The sequence below is a fragment of the Dromaius novaehollandiae genome, chromosome 2 (assembly GCF_036370855.1).
Source record: "Dromaius novaehollandiae isolate bDroNov1 chromosome 2, bDroNov1.hap1, whole genome shotgun sequence".
NCBI lineage: Eukaryota > Metazoa > Chordata > Aves > Casuariiformes > Dromaiidae > Dromaius > Dromaius novaehollandiae.
Genome location: NC_088099.1, coordinates 28,262,576 through 28,278,669, shown reverse-complemented (window position 1 = coordinate 28,278,669; position 16,094 = coordinate 28,262,576). Strand labels below are relative to the sequence as shown.

The following is a 16,094-nucleotide window of genomic DNA, read 5'->3' as shown; positions in this document are numbered from 1 at the left end:
TTTTATCAAATGAGAACAACTCATGTTAACAGAGGGACAATAACTGACATAGGCTGCCAAGAGCATTTCCACGTGTTTGTGGTAGTGGAGCCAGCAGGAAGTATTCTGTATGGCCGTTACTCCTCCATCCAGTTGCAATAACCAGTCTAAACTGGCAGTATTGGTTATGTTATTTGTGGTCTGCCTATGCTGATGTTTGGTCTTTGTAAGGAAGATGCTGTAATGGAGATGCCCTGGTAGCTCTTGTGGATGCTGCACAGTAGCATGAGGGAAGAGGAGGTAACGGCTTCTGGTTTAGCATAGGAAGGTGGGGTGACCATGTAGGTGAGCTGTCTGAGGAGAAGTGCCTGGAAGGATGGAGTGTGCTGGGGGAGGCGGCAGCTTGTCCCTAATAGCCTGGGAAGTTTTGCGTGTCCTTTTCCCCTTTCTGGTCCCTGTGGACCTGCTCTAGATGTGAACCCCCTTCTTCCCACTGACCATTTCATTTTTGTTATGAAACACACGATTAAATCTTGGGGAGACCGTGTCGATGTGACGTTACTCGTCTTGCGAAATGTGGAGTTCTCATTGCTGTGATCCCGAGGGGCATTTTTGGTATATTCATCTTCCTCCTCACATGGCGTGTATTTGGCTGTGGGACCAGGCACCGATCTGTGGAGGAAATAAGCTGACTGAGGGAATCTGAGATCAGTATTTTTGTTGTTATTGAGGATGGGAAGTCACCTCATTGTTTTCCACCAGGGAATCCAGGGAGTTTCACAATGTTTATTTCTAAAGTAGGATGTACTTTGGTTTAGGTAAAGAAAGTGTTTTGCCGTACTCTAAATTTGATGGAGTACCTCTTGCTCTCTCTTATTGCAACATTTGCTTGGTTGTGATTGAAACCCTGTACATAGCATGTAGGAGTCTCTGCCCTGGGTTCAGGTACACCTGGCTCAGCGTGTCGTCACTGTTGGATGCAGCCTGCACTCGATGTGTTCTTGCTCTGCTTGAATGTTCAAAGCCTGAAAAGCGTATTTTAAGTCTCTCATTACAGTTATGCTGCATTTTCCTGCAGACCAAATACGTGACGATCCCTAGGAAGCAGGGAGGTCAGGAAGACTTCACTGGATCAACCAGCTGAGCTTTGTGTGGCTGATTTATTCTCGCTGTTTTTTATTTACTTAAAATTTCAGACCCCGATTTTGTGTTTGTTCTCTGGCTCTGTCAGCTGGTTGAGCAGTGTGATGTGTGAGTGTTTCAGACTAGCTGTTCTTAAACTGCCAAGAAGATAACAGATGCTGCCTGGTGAGATTTGCAAAGTTATGCTGAAGATCAGATCTGTGAAGGAAAGCTCCTGAATGTGTCCGTCTTCCCATCAGCCCTGCTAGTGTGGGATAGTAGGTCAGTGTGACTGGCAGGTTTCTGCCATCTTAATCCCAAGCAGCTGGGAATCTGCCCTGCATTTGGGAACATCGGCAGCCCCAGACTCACATTTTGTGCTCTGTTACTTATATTTCCTGCAGACTTGATGGCATCTGTAGCCATCAGATCTTGTCTCCAAATAGTATATTCTAAATGCCTTGGCACCTTTGGAAGTAGGAAGGATTTTTCAGCCACTTAGTGGAATACCTGTATTGATAAATTCTGTGAGTGTGTGTCACCTCTAAAACTTAGATCGCCCCATCTCCTTCTGTGCTTTCTGTGCCAGCGAAGAGGTCTAGCTATTTTGGGATGATATTTGTACATCCTGCCTTTCCATTTTATGTGAGTGTACTGTTCTGCTGATGGATTACTTTGCGTAAGCCATTGATGCAAAAGCTGTAATTGGTCTTCTCATTGTTAATAAAAGACATGCCTTGGAGGACTCCATTACTTAAGTTTGTTAGATGTGCACTGTAAATGAGAGATCCTTCCCCCTTCTGTCTGTCTTTCCAGAAGTAGAGGAAAAAATGTTTTCAGCTAGGTGTTTTGAAGGATTTCTCTAGAAGAGATGAAATATTTTCTTAATTTCTTTTTCTCCTTTTCTCCCACTTTTCCCAAACCTCAGAACTTCCATCTATCCTTCTGAGCTATTCTGAATGGTAGCAATAGAAAGCTAGCTAGTGTTTCACTCTCCTCCCCAATAATTCAAATGGTACTATGAGCTTACTGTTGCCCCTCCTTGCTTTTTTCTCTCCCACCCTTCCCACTCCCTATCTTTTCTGGCCGCTAAGAGCCCTTTCAAGACAGTGTAAGCTACAGACACACTAATGTTAAAAATAGTAATCAGCATTTGAGCCTGGGTGACATAAGATCGTGATGAGATACCGTGTACCTGTTTTGCATGATAAGTGCCCAGTTAGGATTGCTGAAGGCAGCACAAGTCTTGCAACCTTTGGGAAATATTCAACTGCACTGGTCTTTATTGTGTACAGTGGTCTAAGTAGGTGGTAGTCTGTTATGAAATAATAAATGTCCATGCTAGGGGCTGCTGCCAAAACAAATCTGATATGGATGTTGGTTACTGCTTTCTGGGTGTGTTTTGTTATGACTTCTAGTGTAACAGTATGGATTTATGAGCCGCTGATCTGTTTCTGGAAAGACAAGATTATCCTTCTGGGAAAAAAAAATATCTAAGGAGTCTCACTTTTCTGTAGCAGGTATGAGAATGGCCCTATACTGACCCATTTTAGCTTCTGTAAGAAAATCCCTTTTTCTTAATTGCAGTAAATTTAAAGTCTGCCATTAAATGGAAGATAAATTCACTGCTGGGATGTGGAGGAAAGGGCCATCTTTTTTACCTGTGTCTGCTTCTGATTGTTTTTCACCTAGTAAAGGGTGCTGATGGTTGGTTCTTATAGGAGAATTTTATTGCTGTGAAGTGGAATTGAAATTCTTTCTGTCCCTGCTGCTATCTAGACTTGTTCCTTCAAAGCATTAATTATTTGTACTTATCCATTTGTTTCTCCAGGACACACTCCCTGAGGCTTTTCTTTAATCTATTGAGCCTTAAAATTTTTACAAATGGAGTTGCACACCTCTCAATAGCATATGTGAATAATAGGCCTGTTTTGCCTAATTATCTTCAGTAGATCCCTCAGAAATAGTCCATGGACCCTCAGGTGTTGTCGGCTCACCTCTGAAAATTACCTTTTATTAAAAGCATTTTATTGTGTATAAAATAAACAATAAATTGTTTTAAAAGTACCTGTCAGCATGCTGTCTGAGATGCACAAGGGCAGCCAGAGCCTTTCTTCCAGACCATGTCCCTGCTGGGAGGATGGGACTGTCACCAGCAGGTGTGAGGCTTTCGGGGACTGGGGGAACCTGTCCAGAACAGCCCGTTGCCCGGGAGAACAAAACCCCTGCCCACATGTTTTCTCTTTGCATACGTTACTATCTGTGTGCAAGGCGTGCTTTCAGAACCAGGCTGCCAACCCCCTGGAGACCTCTGTGGACAAACGTCTGCTGCTTTGGTGGCCGTTAGGTGAGACAGTGATCCAGGGCATCTCCTGGTTTGCTGAACAGTTATCATCTTGAATAATTAGAGAGCAAAATTCGCTAAGGCAGGCTACTTAAATCCTGCAGCATGTGTTTCTGCGTGTTTGTCCCTTGCTTCTATATTTGATTTCAGCGAAGAAGGCTGCTGCCAGGTGCAGATGAGCACATACAGTCTCCGTAAACCTAGAAACCAGCTGTAAATGCTAGACTCGCTGAGTCACTGCCTAAACCTTCAGGATGCAGGTGAATATTTGGGGGCGGTTGTCTCAATGTTTTTTCTCTCTTAATAAGAGATTTTCCCTTGGAGAGAAAACTTGGACATGTTCTATGATCCACTCCTCCAGAAGGCAGCAGCTTTACAATTCTGACTGCAAACAATTGCACAACTAACAAGCAGGTGGCAATGACAGCCCAAGAAGGCTGGGTCTGGCTGGCATTAGCGTGAACAACCTGGCATTATTCTGGTGCCCAGGACTCATTAAAGAGGGTGAGTCAGTCCAGGCAGACCAGCGTCTTGGGACAACCTCTCAAATAATGAGGGCAGGCCAAAGGGCTTGGTGTAAGACGTGTTGTAAAACCTTCATCTGTGCCCCAAAGAGGGTCCCATCCATACTGCAGTGAGGTGGGAGAGCTGGAGCTAGACCAATTAAAAATAGAGAGAAATCCAGTAGATTTTAAATGTCTGAGTGCCCCGTGGGGACAGTAGTCTTTGATAGCTTATTGCTTACTGGAAGAGGGTCGGAGATCATGTTCTTGCCCCTGTTTAGCAAGGTCTCAATGTCGAGCCTAGATGGGAGCCACCAGAGAACGCAGAGAGACTGGCAGATGATTGTTTAGGTCCAGGTCAGGATTGACCTTAACAGTGTTTAAGGAAATTGTGTGCTTGGTGGGTTGTTTTTTTTTTCTCCTTTTTTCCTTCCATAGCTCCTAAGGACAGGAGGTAGGATTCTGTGTCTTTGAGACCAACCAGCCACCTGTATGCTGGTAACAGAAGCAGCTAATGAAGTTAAGCCCTGAACCTTTTATCTCTGAGAACGGCTTCTGGTGCATGTTTGGAAAGGGCACTTGAGTATAATGATCCTGTCCTAGGGAGGTCATACGTATCGCCTAACATTAGGGTACAGAATTAGTGCATGTCACTGGTACTTGCTGCTTGCTTCTCTGTGTGCTTTGTGACTTAGAAGGGTTAGACATGGAGTTAGATGTTCGTCAGAGTGTGCTTTGTAGGTCTACTCTGATTTCCTAGGCCTGTTTATAGACTACAGGCTTACCAAGAAATTAAACAGGCTTGGAGCCAGGGGTCAGCTCAGTTCTGTAACAATTAAGCTTTTAAAAGAAGAGGGGTGCATGCATGAATGGGACTAAAAAGCCTAGCACAAGAGCAAGATATCTAATCAAAAGCAGAGACTAAGGGACATCTGGTCGTTGTATTCCACAAGCATTTTGTTAGTTATGCAGCAGGGAGGAAATGGTTTGTGCTCCAAAAGCTTTGGTAAGACTTACCCACCCTCCTCCACCCAAATAAAAATCTTCAGATCTGCTTTCGAAAAGGCAAGTTCTAACCTCTGTACAATTTTATAGCTTTCCAGTAAACAGCTGAAATAGTACCAGGGTGTTACAGACTCTTGAGAGAGACTGTATTTACTGTCAGTTATGCAGACAATCATCACAGATTAACATATAGCTCACAAAGTCTCATAGATTTTCCAAAATGAGGTCACTACAGTGGCTCTGGATTTTAGAAGTTGTTGATAAACCTCTGTACGTGGCCTACAGCAAGAAGGGGTTTTTGTCGTTCGACTAACTGTCAGTTCTGGTTTGGCTCTGAGTTTTTAGTGTGTAGGGAGAGAGGAAAAGAAGGTCAGGGAAGATACTCCTTTTAAAAAAATTGCTATTCTGATTATTTGAGCAAATGAATGTGTGGACCTGAGAATCTAGGAAAACATAACATCAAGGTAAATTTTTGTAGTTCCTTTTTTGAGAAACTGTAAGAAAAAAATGTGGAGAAATAAAATTTATGGTGTTTGGATAGGATCTGGCTTTAAGAACATGTGGCAATGCTTTCTCTTAGAAATGTTCTTGAAAATAGAGCATGTCTGTCTTTTGAAATGCAATACTTCTTCCCCTCCTTCTTAGAAATGCTGGTTGCAGAGATGACCTCTGGAGGTCATCTGATCCAACCTCCTGCTCAGAGCAGAGCTGCTATGATCACTTTGTCAGGTCTCAACCTCCAGGCATGGAAATTTATAACCTCTCTGGGTAGCTGCACTGCCCTCCTAGTAGAACCGATTTTCTTGTGCAACCCGAGCCTCCAAGCTCTAATCTGTGGTCATTGCCCTGTGTTGTATCATCCAGCACTGCTGAGAAGTGTTTGACTCTCTGCTCTTTGCAACTCCCCTTCAAATTTTAGCTTGGAGCTATTAGATCACCGTTAGCCTCCTCCTTGCTAGACTAAATAAGCCCATATCCCTCAGCTCTCCTTGTAGGTCATGAGTAATTGCCCCCTGACTATTTTGGTAGACCTCCCCTGGACCTGCTACAGTGTCTTGACATCCCTCTAGAATTGGAGGGCCCAAAACTGGATGCAGTATTTGATGGACAGCCTCACCAGCACTGAGTAGTGGGGAATGATACGTTCTCGTGGTCTGCTGGCCGTAGTCCTCTGTGTGTAGCCCAGGACATGGTTTGCCTTATTCACAAAGAGCGCACTGTCAACTATTTCAGCCCGGCAGCCAGTGTAACGCGGAGGTCCTTTTCGGCAGGGCTGAACTTCCTGCCTGCACTGATCATGGGTTATTCCACCTCAGGTGCAGGACTCTGCACTTCTCCTTGAACTTCACGAGGTTTCTGTCGGGCCAGTCAAGTTTCACGAGGTCTGTCTGGACTGACGCTCTGCCATTTGCCTTTCCAACCACCTCCTCTAACTTAGTATCATCTGCAGATGTGCTGCAGGTGCAGCTCTGTCAGTATCAAGGTCGTTGTTAAGATATTGAACATTTTGGGTGCCTGTGTTGACATGTGGGGTGCTCTGCTTGTTACAGCTGCATTGAAACAGATTGAAGAAAACCGGGACCAAAATAGCAGTGCTTTATGGTAGTTACTGTAAATGCTGCAATGAGTGCTTATTGCCTTCACCTTGCAGATGTCTGCATGACTGAACCCAGCACGGTGGTGAGCAGGACAGGCTTGCCACAGCAGATCTGTGGTCAGATTCGATCAGATCAGATTCGAAAGCAGATCTGAAGATTTTTATTTGGGTGGAGGATGGGAAGAGGAGGGTGGGTAAGTCTTACTAAAGCTTTTTGGAGAGGAGTCGTTACCCTACTGTCCTCGTCTGTGCGAGAAGCCCGTGCAGAACATTGCAGTGCAGTCAGCTATAGAGACCCCAAAGACAGTGCTGCTAAAACAGGTTATGGCAGCTCTGATAGGAAGCTGATGTAGGAAAGCTCCTGTTTTAAAACATGTTACCTGTTGTACCGCACATAGCAACTTGACCGCGTAGTGTTATTAAATGAATGAGAGAGAGCCAGAATGAAAACATCTGAGTATTTGCTCCTGAAAAGTCTAACTGGAAGCCAGTTAATTATTATCTATTTGGTAGTAAGCAAGTCAGTCCTTGCTGGTAGCAATTAAACTATTGTTTTGAAGATTAATGAGCAAGGGAGACATTAGTTTCATATTAACAAACAAGAGTCTTTTAGAGCAAAGGCCTTGGGCCAGCATGTGACTTGCTGGTGCCTTGCTCTGAGTGGCAGCTGTGTTCCCTTCATGCTCCAGCTTTCAGTGATTTTATAAACAGAAATCATTAATACCTTTTATTAGCGAAAGCACAGAAATACTGAACTAAAACGATTGTATGCATTGGCTGTATGGGGTGAGATAAGTTCACCTGGCTCATTCTAAATGAGAAGCCATTTTTTAAATACTTGAAAATACCTAAGCTTTGCAGACTTCCATATCAAATGGGAAATTTGTCAGCTGTGTTAGCGATACCCTTCTCATGAATGTACCAGCACTTGTGGTTTGGGCCTCTGGAGAAGAAGGTTGGCTGAGGGGAGAAGTTGTGTAGCAGCCTTCTCCCACAAAATGCACCCGCTGTACCTGTTTTTGGCACCAGGGTTTGGCTGTCAGCTGCATGCACATGTGTTCAGAGATCAGAGGCTGGGCAGTGACTGCCGGGAGGTTTTTTCAGATGTCAGCTAACCGTGGAGGAATGCTATAGCTAGTTTTGCAGTAGTTTGGTATGAGTGGTGTTGTGCAGTCGTGTTTAACTTGGTAGGCAGAAAGAAAAATTGGAGATTTTGTGAAGTGAGGAAGAGGAATGTACATCCTAGCTGGTGTTAATACAGAAAATTCAAGCTACACGTTGAAGGACGGAAAAAATCCAGTTGGGCGAGTGCTCTGACAGCAAGGGTGATTGGGGCAAAAAAAGCTTTGTGGATTAAGCAGAATATTGCACTTCATAATTAAAGAGAAGTGCACAGAGTTTTCTGCTTTGGAAATGGACAAGAGGATGTGTCTGTGCTGGCCCTAAAATATGTAATATATGATGCTGCCAATTCTGAGAAAATGCCTATTTAAAAAAAAAGTGCCTGTTTTGTTTTCTTCTATCTCCTTGCTGCAGCCTGGCTTTTTGTGTTTTTATCACTGTTGTAGACTTGCTCGCTTCATATCATTAGCTACAAGCACCATCTAGCTGTTGGGCATGGTTCCCTTCTGTGCAAGGCTCTGGGTAGACTGGCAGAGAATTGCCTGTGAGGGTGCAGGTTTTTTCCCCCAAAAGGGATTTGTCGGGACTGAGCTAATTTCATCAATACATTAGCAGCTTGTAATTGCCAACCCTGTCAGTATGCTGTTAATTTTACAGTGTTATTTATTTTAAAAAATTGTCCTGTAGATAATGTCACAGCAGTCCATTTGCTTCTGTGAGTGCTGCTCTGTGTGTCACCTCTGAGTCTTTGGGAGCTGGCTGGGGAGTTTGGGGTTGGGTGCACTGAAGCCAAGGAGATCAGTGGGAGAAGAGCCAGCAAGAGGAGAAGGTCTCTGTGGAAAACTGCAGAGCAGATAGTGGCAAAGAGAAAATAAAGTGCTCTTAGCCATGGGGAGAGCTGGGGAGAATGGCTTGCATGGGCAGAGTAGGGCTTTTAGGTGTGCTGCTTATTGAAGGGAAGAGATTTAATGTTGTGGGAGATGTGTTTGGAGCAGATCTTTTGCACAGCGTTGGAGTGCAGAGGAGGAATGGACCCAGCAGCACAAAATGTTGGTGCTTTGTGCGAACGGCGTGTAGCTGGGACTCTTGTGGGAGTGGGATTCTCCTTAGCTGAAACCTGAGTGGCTGCTTAATTGTGTTTCTCAAAGGGTCCCATTTTACCTTTTCTACTAGTAGGGGAAGGGTCTGCAGTGGTTAAGACATTTGGTTCAGTTCTCTGGCGTGAAGCGCTGAGGATCAGGCACGAGAGCCACATGACTTGCTCTGGATCCCCATAGCAGCTGGAGCTGAGGTTCCCCGATTCTCAAGGTATCGTGGCCTCCTCCTTTTCAGTAAGGGATGCTCGCTTTTATACTGGATAAACTCCACCAAGCACCAGCTACATGGCTGCCAGGCAGAAAGCTGACATCCCACTTGCCTCTGACCTCCCTAGGAGCTTTTTGTCTTAATCACTGATATGTTTTTCCCTCATGCTGCCCCTCTCCTGACTCAAACACCAATTTGTGCTTGAAAGCAAAACAGCCTGTTTTTCAGCCATTCATTTGAATTCTGGTCTTCTGAGAGAGAAACAGCCACTGCCTAAAATAATGAAATTCATCTGTAATGTCAGGAGGTTGCATGGGGACGTGAGCTCCTGTTGTTACCCTCTGGTGTGAAAAGCAAATGAAGAGCACAGCTGCTGCCTCTTCCATCAAATGGAGCGATTTGCAGGCCTGAGCCTGTGAGCATGAGAGGACTCTGTTGGTAACGTTGCAGAACAACTTGTGCGTGCCGGAGGGAGTTTTAAATAAACGCTAATTATTGAGTAACTGCACTGAAAAGTGTTTGAGTATCCTTTTTCACATTGACAGAACCATTTTTTTCCTGCCTTTCAGTGAATTGTTTAAAATAAAAGGTTGTTGACTGACTTCAGATAACTGTTGAAGCTAAATTGTTATCTGAAGTAACTCCTTTGCCTAAACCAAAAGGCATTCTGCATTGCAGAACTGTGTTTTCAAACTGCTGTTACAGAGTAGCTTTCAACAAATACAACTGAGAGAGTATCCAGGTAGTTTTTGAGTTTTCCATTTTTGCATACAGTTACGGGGCATGAAAGTGAGTATGGCTGGAATTATGGGTCTGCCTGTTTGCAGCTTTGGCTGTCAACATCCTGGAAGTCCAGGTGCTGGAGATACTGAACAACTAGAAGTCTGGCCGAACTGTGAATTTAGCGTCTGCATTGCTTATCGCAGAGAGTGTCTTCTTGCAGTACAGCCAGTTGAGCTTTAGAGGCTTCATCAAAACAGCTACTGGTTCTGCAAGCTCCCAATAAATGTTGTTTTCCTTGGGGATTTAGTAACTCAGCCTCTATTGCTCTGCAGACTTTAGCTGGCTTAGATGTGTTGATCCCTGACCCGGGTGTCTGTGCCAACAGAAACTTTGCAGCACAGATGCAGTTACGGTGAGAAAACGGTACTTCTGCTGGCATTGCTCACGGTGCCTCTGGGGTCTGGTTTTGCTGGAGGTGTCGAAAGCAGAGAGACGCTCGTGTGGCTCTGCCTGTGCCAGGTGCGTGTCTCCGATCCGTCCTCCTGCTGTAGGGAGCTGCTGGCATGGACAGCCCCCTCCCGCAGCAAGGGGGCTGGGGAGCTGGTATCTCGCTGGGTCTGGCCTCTGAAAGCCTTCTTGCCTGCAAGTTACTGGGTGAACCAGGGACCTGGCGGTCCCTCCTGTAGGGTCTGTCCTGAAAATTGGTCCTGTCTAGTCCCTGTTTCTTCCTCCCCACGTCCTCAGCACCCTTCTGTAATACCTGGTGCAAGCCATTACTCGATTATTTTTTTTTTCTTTTGTATCCCATCTCAACCTATTTTTATGGAAAACTTTTGCCTTTTATTTGCATTTGACCGCCTTTACTAAGAGATCAAACTTACTGCAGAAAAAGGGTTGTGAAGTTTCAGTAAATAGTGGAGGGTATTTTGGGGACCAACACTTATGCTGCTCTGTCCTTTTTTGAAAGCTTAACTCAGCCCCATTTAAAGATCCTCAGAAGGCCTGGCCATGCCTGGTGGGTACTGTGAGTCAGGTTAATCAGTGGATAAATTAAAATATTTATTAGTCAGGTGTATCTGAATGTATAAAATGCATCAGTTCATTTGAAATGGGCAGCTGATGAATGGAGCAATGGAGAGATTTTATTTTATTTAGACTTTCTAGCAGACTGTATTAACAATTTATTCGCAATAGGATGATGGTATTAAATGCTGCTTATTCCACTTATATTGGCCCAATGCACTGTACTGCTTTCATACGTGCAGTCCTACATGGAAATTAGCACTTCAATGTTCTGTCTCTTAAAAGATGCTTTAGACAGGGCTGTGAGGTGGAAGCTGACTGAAAGCAGAGGAGGGCATCATGGTTCAATGAATTTCTCTCCTGTGCAAAGCACCACTGGTCGCTTCAGAAGGAGGTGCATCAGGGAGCTTGGCTGCAAGGAAATTACTACTCTTACTGTGCTGATTTTGATTTTTTTTTTCCAGCTAATAGATGAAGGCCCTCTGACATATTTTCCGCAGTTGCTTTGGCATGAAATACCTCTTTGTGTGATAAGAGGAGGAAAATAAGAAGTTGCTGTTATTTGTGGACATTGTGAGGGAAACTTGGCATGCTTTATTTCCTTTTGAGGCTTGTGTTTAAATTAGGTGGTTTCCTCCCCCTACGCTAAATGTAGGGGGGAGAAAAGGGTTTTTTCATTACAGGTAACTGTGGTGTCTGAAGTGTGAAGGTATTTGGTGCAGCTGGTGCTGAGGACATGTTGCCACTAGCTGTTTGTGAGATACGCCATTGTTCTGCTTATTTCACGTTCTAGATCAGAGATTTTTGGCCTCTTCCTGGGTGACCACCATTTCTTCACATTCAAACCTCTTCCTTGAGTAAAAGACTTCATCTTCCTAAATTTTGTGCTCTGTACACCGGAGTCCTTTTCTCTGTTTCAGCCTCAGACTCCTCCTCCACATATCATGACATGAACTTGTATTCATTATTTTGCTCTGTCAATCATGTCTGGTCAAAGCTGGCATTTCCAGTAGGTGCAAACTGGATCATTTCATTTAAAAAATTGATGAAGTGTAGCTGAAAACTGTCTTCACCCATGCTGGATGTTCAATTAATTGAATGTGAAGCCTGCATTTGAAGGGTTTTCATTCAGTGCAGAGTAGCTCAAAACCTGCTTTTCCACTTTTAAGTAGAAATCTGTGACATATTTAAAAATTTGGTGCATAAAAGATCAGGACAAGATTTTGTCTTTCAAGTAAACAATGTATTCCTGTGTGTTACCCTAAAAAGGGCTCTGGAGTCATAGTTATCAGCTGATTTAGTTTAAAAATAGCAAATGACTACAAAGGCTTCAATTAAAATTTTCTGATAAATGAAGACAACATGAAACCTGCAGGTTTGAAAGCCTGAATTTTAAAATCTCTGATAACTGAGTGATAACTGCAAAAGAGAAGACATCTTTACTCTTACTTAAAAAAGCAGACAAACCAAAAGAACACCCAACACCTGCAGCATTACATGTTAGTACCAGTGACTTGTCTTAAATGACTGTTCAAAATAGGTGTTGGTCTTATTTTATCAAAATAAAATAGCAGCTTCCAAAGGAGGTAGCAGGGCCTATATCCATGTTATAGTGCATTGCAACCCCCCAGTTACCTTTGTTTCTCTGTCCTGGCGGCTTGCTGTGCTTGTTCTGTCCCAGGCTCAGCAAGGTACAAGAACATCGGAAGAACTGGGAGCCGCCGCCTTGGAAAACTGTGGTTATGCTTCATAGCAATGTAATACTTTCAAAGCAGTTCTCCAACGTGATTAATGGTGCACCAGCTTTTTAAAAATCCTCCCTGACTTTAAGCAGAGGGAGTGCCATTCTCAGTGTATTCTTGACATGCCACAAGTTTGCTATTGCGTTTTCTTTTGTTTTGCACTCTGTTTTGTTTCCCGGAGATTAAACCTACATCATAAGGTATTTATCTCTCAGCCAAATGCTTGTTTGTAGGTCATCAGCAGTGTATTTTTGGGTGTGAACACCATGAGACAGTTCTTTACAAATGACCTGTTTGGGTGTGAACTGCTGGCTTAGCAGTAGTTAATCCAGTGAGGAGATATGTGTCACTGTTAAGCAAGAGGTTGGGAAACAGTAATGTGGAGTGAGTGTTTTTAAAGTCCCTGGATTAGTGTGATAGATCTTTTAAACATGACTGAGGGTTGCTTTGTCTTTAATCCTGACTTTTCTTTTTTAGGCACAGCTGGAAGCTCAGAGAGCGACTCAGGATTTCCAGAGAGCTACTGAAGTGCTGCGCGCTGCAAAGGAGACCATTTCACTTGCTGAGCAGAGGCTACTGGAGGATGACAAGCGTCAGTTTGACTCTGCCTGGCAAGAGATGCTCAACCATGCTACTCAGAGGGTAATCTAAATACAGAGCTGAGGCTAGCTTTCGAAGGACCAAATTTTTGCACATGTTCCCAGACACATGGCATGTAGGTAATGAAGCTACTAGCAATAACAAAGCCTGGAGTTAAACAGTTTGGGCTGTAGGCTGCTACTGGGACAACTATAGTTCTCTATCTGACTGTGCTTAGTAGTGTGTGGAGTCTCTCTCTCTCAAAGAAAAAAATTCCTATCTATAAAATAGGGATAAACAACATATTAAGGCATATCTGCATTTGGAGTTATTCCAGAATAACTGCATAGGGATGGCTGTTTCTGAATAGATGCATTATAGAAACTCTTATTGTGGAACAGCAGGGGCATGTTCCAATTTTAGTATAACCTGTTCTCAGCATGAAGTAAGTTGAACAAGGCACTTTTATCCTGCAGTGTGTGTTCACATGTAGAATTACGCAGGAACGTATATTGCATTTTAAGCTTGCATACTGTTGTATCCTGAATTAACTTTCAAGTTTAGACAAGGTCTCTTCCTTTGTAAAGTCTTCCTAAATCTAAGGAAAAGGCACACCATGTAACAATGAAAGGCAGTATTCATTTTAGCAGCTGTCAGGAAGAATTTTCCTGTCATTTACCTTGTCTCTTCTTTTTCTTGCATGTTAAAAGAATGCAGAAAGGGGTTTTTTTGGTTGTCTTTTTTTTTTAATGTGACAGAACCAAAAATCGAAGTTAAAAACCTTTGTTCTGTCAACGTTCCCTTGATATGCCAGTAAAGCTGAACTTGCCGCTATTCCAAATGCGGTAAGCGTGCTGTACAGTGCTCTCATTGTCTTGCAGTCCTCAGTGTGGTAGCTCTGTTCGGTGGGAGAAGCTTCTTAGTTATAAGGCAGCCTCTATTTCAGAATGAATTGTAAAAAACAGCTGTTAGATGATGAAACAGGGAATAAAAATGATGTTGGCTATGCAGGGAGAGATGGGAAACCTGGTGTGTGCAATACGTATATTATGCATATTATATATTATACATATAAAATTACTAACTAATTCTTACCCCCCCCCCCCCCGAAAAAAAACCCCACAGGGTATTGCTTATGTTATTGTCCTTGTTGCCATCAGGTATTTGCAGATCTGTTAGCATTTGTTGTGTGTTTCTGAAGGGACCCCCACCTTTGCACTGTTGTGCTTGGATGCCATTAGCTGTCATTTTTCCCTAGCTGTTATCCCTGATGTGAGCGAAGTCCCGAAATGCAAAAACAATTTTTGATTCTGAGTGGATAGGAGAGAAAACTGGAAGCACTGTTTAGTGCTCCTGACTGCTAAACTGCTGAGGTCTGATGGAGAGTGATAGCAACAGCATACCAGCAGCCTCTCTCTAGCTGGCATAACAAAGTATGTCATTGTTTTGCTCGACTTTTCTCCCCACAAGCCTGAGGAAAAAAAAGAGTGTTCACTCTGAACTATGTATCTAGTGATGGAGGTGCTGAAACAGTGTTGGTGGGATAGCATGAGAGAAACCTGCACTTCAGCAGTGGCTGCTACCTTTTTGCGGGAATAAACAAAATCTCCATCTGCTGGGCTTGCAGTCTGGTGTATTGTACAGTCTTTTGGCACAAGCAGAGGCAGTGCATGGCTTGTGGCCAAATAAACATGGGAGAGGAGGAGGATGATCTGAAAATACTTGTTTGGAGGCTTGGTAAAAAGGAGCAGTGTGTATTTTGGTGTTTCCTTGATATTCCTCTGATGGACAGTGATAATGATGACAAACTGAAGGCAGATAAATACTTAACCATTGAGGATACTGAAGTTTTCATGCTAGGGTGGGTCAGGGAAGAAATACCAGCAACCTAGAGATTTCAAACAGATTCCTCTTTTCTGTAGATATCTCTAGGGGATCTCAGTGGCCTTTTACCATGCCTAACCCTTCCCTAGCAGCCTGTGGTGGGAATATACTTGAGATGTGCAGAGCTGCTCGCTGAGGATACATGATGACAACTGCTCTGCGTAACGGCTTGCAGTGTTCAGTGGAGTCGTGCTGGTGATGTTCATATATATTCTTTCTGAATGCAGAATATTTATTTGTCGGAAAAGTGATTCAAACTCTAATGTCCCTGATGGCTACAGCTGAACAGTAAATAGGAACCTTGCAGATGTCGGCTCGCCTAGGCACAGGATATGGTGCTGAATTGCGTAGACCAGCTGAGAGCTTTTTGAATGGAAAGAGTGTTACTCTCACCTCCCTCCCTGATGCTTACAATAGTCTGGATAAGCTCAGTTCCCAGAAAGTGCATGTTTGCACCTTTCTAGCATACAGTGGGTTTTGAAAGACGTGCACTGAAGTTTGTTTCCTGATTTCCACTATCTATACAGGGAATCTCAGGGCTGGGCCAGAGTCAACCAAGGATAAAAAATAAACATACTGTTAGACTCTTGGAAATCTTGACTGAACACCTGACATCAGTTCGTTTGAAGTGCCCACTGGTGTTTTACGACTTCTTCAGGAGTAGAGAGAGTATCTTCTTGGTTTCAGTGTATGCAGTTAGTGATCATGTGCTTAGTGTTTGGTGAGATAAAGGAAACAACTGGGGGCTGAAGAAGCAGAAAACATCATCTTTCCCTACCAAGGTATGCATGAAAAGAGATGGGAGGACAAGCTCTACTAGATCAAAATTCTTGCTGGTTGTCACAATGTTTCTGTCAACTCAGTTCATTAACTATTATTTACATTAGAAATTCCTAACTGTAACTAGTGTGTCTTAAGGTAGGCAGTTGAAAAATAGGTTCTTCTTCACTTTCACATATAAAATCACTATTGCAGAAAGTTTCTGCATTTCAGTCACACTTTTTTTGGCTTTGCTAGCTTTTTAGTGTGTATTTGTAAATGACATAGGTGTTGGACAGAGAACAATCTTGTACTATGCTTTGCACAGCAGTGAATCAAATGTAGAAAAGCATCTCTGCACCAAATGTCAGAAGTGGGTTACTTACTCATTTGTTTCTATATTGGTA

The 16,094-nt window shown here is 43.4% G+C and overlaps 1 protein-coding gene across 5 annotated transcripts in view; it reads left to right on the top strand.

The window, feature by feature from the left end:
* Nucleotides 1–16,094, top strand: part of SH3BP5 (SH3 domain binding protein 5) — a 67,282-nt gene that overhangs the window by 34,270 nt on the left and 16,918 nt on the right. For all 5 annotated transcript variants that reach the window (XM_064506097.1, XM_064506095.1, XM_064506096.1 and 2 more), the window contains one exon: nt 12,943–13,107. In XM_064506097.1, the coding sequence (XP_064362167.1) occupies nt 12,943–13,107 (165 nt within the window). The remainder of the gene's footprint in view (nt 1–12,942; nt 13,108–16,094) is intronic.